Raw genomic sequence first — 6684 nt, 5'->3', positions numbered from 1 at the left:
GAATGGATTGTTTTAATCTGTAGTCAAACAAGTGCTTGATTGTGGGGAGCAAATTGATTGTGTTCATGTAAATCACTGGGGCTTATGAAAGAGGGCACATTAAAGAAGACAAGGAAAAGCAACGAAACAGGAGTTGGGGGGGTAGGTTCGCAGCTGTGACACACCAGAGAATAAAAGCAGAAAGATCTGAAGGAGGAAACAGTTGAGATGCACTAAAAAATGGTATCATACAGAGGTCAGAAAAAAATAACTTAGTGAATTAGCCAGTAGGGGCTGATATTACTTTGAGAAGGATGAAAAGACATGCAGTAGAACAATTAAACAAGGAGTGTAAAACATGGCAAAACTCGAGCTGCTACAGTACCGAGCAGTGTCAATGCAAGTGTTTCTATGAAATTAGCAGCAAGGAGCAGAGACATAAACTCCAGAAGAAGAAGAACCTATGTAAGTTCTTACAAGTATACTGCAGGTAAAATACTGCACTCGGACAGTGTATTTTTATTCTGGGTGTGTTGCTAGGTTATTTCCTGCTGCTATTGTGCATGTTTTACTTCTGTTTCAGTCTGCTGTAACTTAACTGAGTCCTGTGACATTCAGATGTCTTAAATGATGTTCTGCTACAGGGTCCCTATTATAACAATGAAAAGGCAATCTGTAGAACAGCCAAAAAGTCAAGAATTCCAGACCTCGAAATCTGATTTGTGAGGGGCTGTGCCCCCCCCCGCTAATTATATATACCAACTCCGCAATTTTCCGATCTTCACTGTACCGTGATCTCACAAATCCGATCTTGAGGTCCTGAGTATTCGACTTTTTGGCCATTCGACAGATTGCTTTTTCATTGTTATAATAGGGGACCCTCTGCTACAGTATGGTTCATTAGATTAATACGACCTTTAAACTGCACTATAGCATCATTTACAGCTTCGACAATTGCGTTGCAAAAAAGAATGTATTAAGTTATTTCTATGAGAAAACAAAACTAATTTTCAAAGAAAAATCTATTTTCTATTTATATTCTGTTTTCCATATATAATCATTTAATATAGCTGTGACATTAGTCTTTATGATGTCCTTTTTTAATTGGTTCATAGGTTCATAGATTAGTACTAAGCTAACTGCCCTTGCGAGCCATTTTAAGCCTAGCCAATCATCCCTTGTGAGACTCAAACCCTGCACTTTGTGTTTGTAAGGCAAACACCTTAGCCATTAGGCCACCCTCCCAACCATAGATTTTAGCAACCAAGAGTAGGTAATCACTGAGTAGTTATCTACATTTATAAAATGGGTACATTTATACCACTCAAATTCTTACAGCAAAAATTCTGAAAAAAAAAAGGAGTGGAGGGACACTGATGCAAACTTGCTTTATTTTTTTAATTTGTCATCTATACTTTAATCATAAAAAATTGTTTTTATCTTTTAAGCATTCCCATTTAGATTGCTGGGCTTGGCGTTTGAGCCTCTTAACTTGCTGAGAGATAAAACGAAAATGAAACTTGCTTAAAAGGAAGAAGAGCTCCGTTATTTTCCTCTGTGCTGACAGCTTCATTTGAAACAGCTATGTCATGTCATTGTTAGCTGGGCAAACCCCAGATGAGTTATTTAACTAAGAGGAACACACAAAAAAAGAACAGTCAGTTGTGCTATTGAGAAGGTTGAGGCAGAAGTTTACAAGGGCCACACTATATTTAACAATGCAGAGCCAGGAGAAAAAAGAGAGCTCTGGTTCTCGGACAGCAGTGGTCATCTGTGCTGTGGTTGTCACCCTGTTGCTTTCCGTACCTACTACAGCATTACTTTCATTGTATTTTACTAGGGACAATGCAAAGCAAAATGCATCTGTGCAGCAGGTGAGTAGAAATTAATACAGAACATTGTAGTGAAGATGCCATATTTAAGTATTCCTAAGAGACCTGGATTAGTGAAATCACTGTAAATGTATTTCTGTGCCTTTAGGTAGGTTAGTCAAAAAATGATGTTTTCTAGAAGTCAAGTCCTGTCAATCTGGAGTCAATGCTAGAAAAATCAAACAAAATAAGTAATTTGACCTGCTGCATTTCTACTTTGTGAGATAAATGTTAAACTGTTTGCTACACTCCTTTGTCTTATAAGAATGTTACATTTTAAAACATACATTTCATATGTCTTTTTTTATATTTTTGTTTTATATGTAATCTTACTATACATCTGGTAATGTGTTTTCAGTGCAGGCATATTTCTTCGATAGGTAAATGTAAGAAAGCAAACATGCAGTATCACGTGCATTATTTCTCTGCAACACCATTGATGATGTTCAAAACTCCATGTACTTGGATCACTATATGTTGAGAATCTAGGATGCCTTTAAGAAATACTAATATTAACAATATATGAGGTCATTGAGAAAATGATCCAGATTGCCCAGCCTGAGAAATCTTGCTATGATTTAATTGTGAGGTGTTTATTGTTATGTTATCTGGCAGAAGTACTCTGTACAGGTTCTGGAAAAATACAGGAAATATTTATTTCCTGAAAACGGACACAGTTGAAAAACTTTTGTTAGTTCATGTATTATTTCTTCAGTAGTAAGAAAGCAGCCTTCAAATGGTTAAGAGCTGTACTTTAGGGGAATTACTTGGGAAACTTTACATGGTATATATTTGTTCTATGAAGGTGACATATAGTGGTGTGCACGTCTTTAGTAATATAGGAACTGATTTGTTTGCAGAGATGGATGATGACAGTCCTGATATGGCAGATGTGTGATGAAAAAACATGGCAGCTGGCACACGTCATACCTACCTACCTCTGCCTATTTAGGTTACAGAAAATATACTGTTTCTGGAGCATCTTAATATTTGAAATATACTGTAGTTCTATAATTGTGAATATTTTGGAAACTAGGCAAAAACAAGTCTATTATATTAGTTGAATACGTATCGGTTATACAGATTTTTTTCTTTTGGTTAGAAGTGTGCTGTTCTTGGTATAGAAGCCCTAGCAGAAGTACCAAAACATTGCCATTCTAAAGTACTAAGAACCAGTAAGATGCCAATAGTTAGCCAGAGCTAACTAGTTTTTATAGGTATTTTAAGAGTTTAGCTATTAGAGAGCATTCTATTTTATGACTTATATTTAGTTGATATTTTGATTATGGCATGTTATTGTCACTGGTGTAATTTTCAAACTTGCAATGAGCAGCTCAAACCTGATATTCGGTAATGATGTGAAAGTTTTGTGAAATTATCAACTTTCTTCCCAAATGATGCCCTGCCAGAACTATGTAATGCTCCAATAAACATACTTTACAAACTGGCAGACCCTTACAAGAACATGACAAACGATTCTAATACTTTCTTTACATGTATAAACATTTCAGCTTATATGTCTAGATACTCCTAAGCTATCAGGTGTAGCTTATGAAGCCAAATGTGCACATGCATGTGTGTGTGTATGCAGTGCAGGGGGGAGGAATAGTTTGTACTTTGCTGTTACTCAACAGATCTGTTAACACAGGACTTGCTCATTTTTTAAAAAACGACGCATGATATGGTATATATTATACTATAAATTTTGTTGTTAAAATTTCTACTGTTTCTTCTAAAGTTTTTGTGGCATAGCACTGATAATTATACTATACAATAATATCAGCACCGCCATTAGAATTTTAAAAGAGCTGCCTTATTCAAGAAGAGAAATATATGAAGGTGTACTCCAAAATGAACTGCATTTAATGTTATAAATGAAATTCAGACTTTATAACAGGACACCATTAAACCAAAACAAATATTTAAAAATGAGAAATGTGCATATAAATAAAGCAACTGCATTTTCTCCATTGTCACATGCAGGAGAAAAAAAAACAGGCTGAGGGGCATATGTGGCTTGGTAGATGGCAGTATCTGAGAGAGGTCTTTTCAGATAGGAATCTCTATGGTCTTCTGGCTGCATGATGTGTCTGGATAGATACATACTCAAAGGGGCATTATATTCCACAATTGGTCTGAACAGGCACAATATAGAGGGAAAATGACTTTTTTTTCCTGGATGAGACACCTATATTTATTTATATATTTAACAATTACAGCAAATACACACACACACACACACACACACACACACACACACACACACACACACACAAAACAATTAAGAATGCAGTAGTTAATAATGCTGCACAGTACAATAGTACAGCAATTAATGTCACAGAACAGTAGTGCAATAATCAAGGATGCTGTACAAAGACAGATATTTCTGGGAACATAATTCAAATTTAGTTGTGCACACAAGTTTATCTGATATTCTAATTAGAACTTTACTTTTGCTGAGGTAGAGTGTTCCAGACTTTGGCTATTTTATTGACATAGAGGGAGTCATCATAATAGTTATGCGACTGGGTAACTTTTAGCAGTAATTTGTCAGAGGATGTAAGGGACCTGCAGGTAATACAGGACTGTGTCAGGTTAGAGAGGGCAGGGCACTTATTGGGATTGTGTAAGACTTTGTGAGCAAAGGTAAGTTGGTTTAGAATTAACAGGTTGGGAAGTTTCAGCAATTCAAGGTGCTGGAGAGAAGAGCAATTATGCGTTTTGTGGTGGTGGTTCGCTGCAAACCTAACTGTTTTATTGTAGCAAGATTCCAGGTTATTTAGGTCTGTCTTGTGTAGGTTGCTGAAAATATGTGAACAATAGAAAGAGGGTGGATAGTAAGTGGGTTCTAGCAGTCGCTAGTCTGGCTTGGTGAGTGAGGTAAGGTTAGTACCTAGTTTGGCATGGACTTTTTTGATTGTTAAGGAGATGTGTGTATTAAATTTTAGTCTGTTATCTTTTGTAACTCCTAGGAGTTTGGTCTGATTAGTTGGGTCAATTTTTGTTTCATTGGAGTAGCAGATAGAAATGGGTAGAGGGCTGAGCGTAGATGATTTATTTGTGAAAATTATTAACTTGGTCTCATTTGAGTTTAGAATGAGCTGATATTTGAAGAGGTAAGTTTCTCTGTCTTTTGTTGAAGTTCTTGGGAGGGAGAGGCTGAGCAGATAGGTGAGGAGTCATCTGCATATTGGATGATAGTTGCATGTTGGGTAGCTGAGTTTAGGTTATTGGCGAATATGATAAAAAGGAGGGGCCCAAGTATGGATCCTTGGGGTACTCCAGTATATACAGGAAGTAGAGGAGAGAGATTGTTTTCCCATTTAGTAGCCTGTTGACAGCTTTACAGGTAGCTATGGAACCAGGCTAGGGATGATGAGTTGAGATTGTAGTTTACGTGTTTGTTGACTAGCAATTGGTGAGATACAATGTCAAAAGCTTTTGACATATCTAGAAAAATTGCAGAGACCAATTGTCTTTCATTTTTGAGGTGTTGAATAGTATTTGTGAAGGTAATTAGGGCAGTGTTGGTACTGCGCTTGGGCTGTTAGTTAAGAATTTGACAATATAAAACTGTTTGATTCATATGTATGTTACATAACTTTGCAAATGAAGCTTTATAGGATGATTTAAAATTCCTTGGATCAGAGGTGGTGATGTCATTACAGAATGTATGACAATGGCCATTTTCCATACCTCTGAAACATATCCTGTAGCTATGTTTAAGTTGTACAGTTACAGCAGTGGTTCAGAGAGGGTGTATCTGTTGCTGTTGTATATTATTGGGGCAAATGCAGCTGGTATTTTTTACCTTTAGACAGTGCATTTAGGTCTTGTTCCATAATAAACTTTAGTAGGAATTCAGGAATTTGTTGAACTTTCATGACTGTTTCTGGTATGAAGTTGGCATTAAAATTATTCACAAGTACTTTAAAAATATTTTTAGACTCATAGTTTATAATACAATTTGAATTAACTGAGAGTATTGTCATGTATTTATTAATTGTCTGAGATAGTTAAAGGTATTATAATTATTCTTGTTTCAGATGTTGGGTCTAATTCATGATTGTTAAATTTCACTTTTTAAAAATTGCATTTTACTTGTTTGTTGAACTGGAAAGCCCGGTGGAAACAAATGGTCCCATTTCATGATCAAACCAGGAACACTAGGTTTAAATGACTGGCACAAAGTCACACACAAGGCAACTGAATGTGGAAGGAATCAAACCCAGTACTACAGGTACATGAAGTAACTCATTAACAGCTCACAGGTTTAGTCCATCGCACTCACAGATAATGCACTTTTTAACATCAGTAGACTTTGTTTTACTATAGGCCATCAGTAGACTTTGTTTTACTATAGGCCATCATTAGCATGTTTTCTTTTCTTGTAGAGCTTATTAATGCTGGCATACAATCAAGGTATTATTTTTTGAATTTCCCAGAATATTGTAATCTGCTTTGGACTGCATGGTTTATGCTGTTTTTAGACGGGATTAAAATTCAGTATCATAAGTAAAAGCTGAGGTCACAGTATAAGGCATCTGCAAACCCCACAATTATGAATCTCCTGCATATTTGTAAGTCAAATGGGACCTGAATTTTGTCTGGGACTTAAACAGGACATACTGGTGAGACAGATGTGTCCCAGAGACTGCCCCCTCCAGTGGAACAGGCTTCCCATGCATGTGAAGCTGAGTTCATCCATTACTCAATTTAAGCATGACCTAGATAAGTGGATGGGAAACAGGAATTTTACACCAGGCCGGACACCCATGTACCTTATGGACAGAGAGCTTATACGTACCTGGTCCTTAATGTCCTATGTGGATAC

At 36.5% G+C, this 6684-nt stretch overlaps 1 protein-coding gene across 2 annotated transcripts in view; it reads left to right on the top strand.

The window, feature by feature from the left end:
* Positions 1–1552: 1552 nt before the first annotated feature.
* Positions 1553–6684, top strand: part of LTB (lymphotoxin beta) — a 95707-nt gene continuing 90575 nt past the window's right edge. For both annotated transcript variants that reach the window (XM_044083252.1, XM_044083251.1), the window contains exon 1: positions 1553–1853. In XM_044083252.1, the coding sequence (XP_043939187.1) occupies positions 1698–1853 (156 nt within the window). In that variant the 5' untranslated portion in view covers positions 1553–1697. The remainder of the gene's footprint in view (positions 1854–6684) is intronic.

Source organism: Protopterus annectens, chromosome 9.part0, assembly GCF_019279795.1.
Source record: "Protopterus annectens isolate FY-2018-M chromosome 9.part0, PAN1.0, whole genome shotgun sequence".
In the NCBI taxonomy this organism is placed as follows: Eukaryota; Metazoa; Chordata; order Ceratodontiformes; family Protopteridae; genus Protopterus; species Protopterus annectens.
The sequence above is the reverse complement of the archived record's forward strand: the minus strand, read 5'-3'. Positions and strand labels throughout refer to the sequence as shown.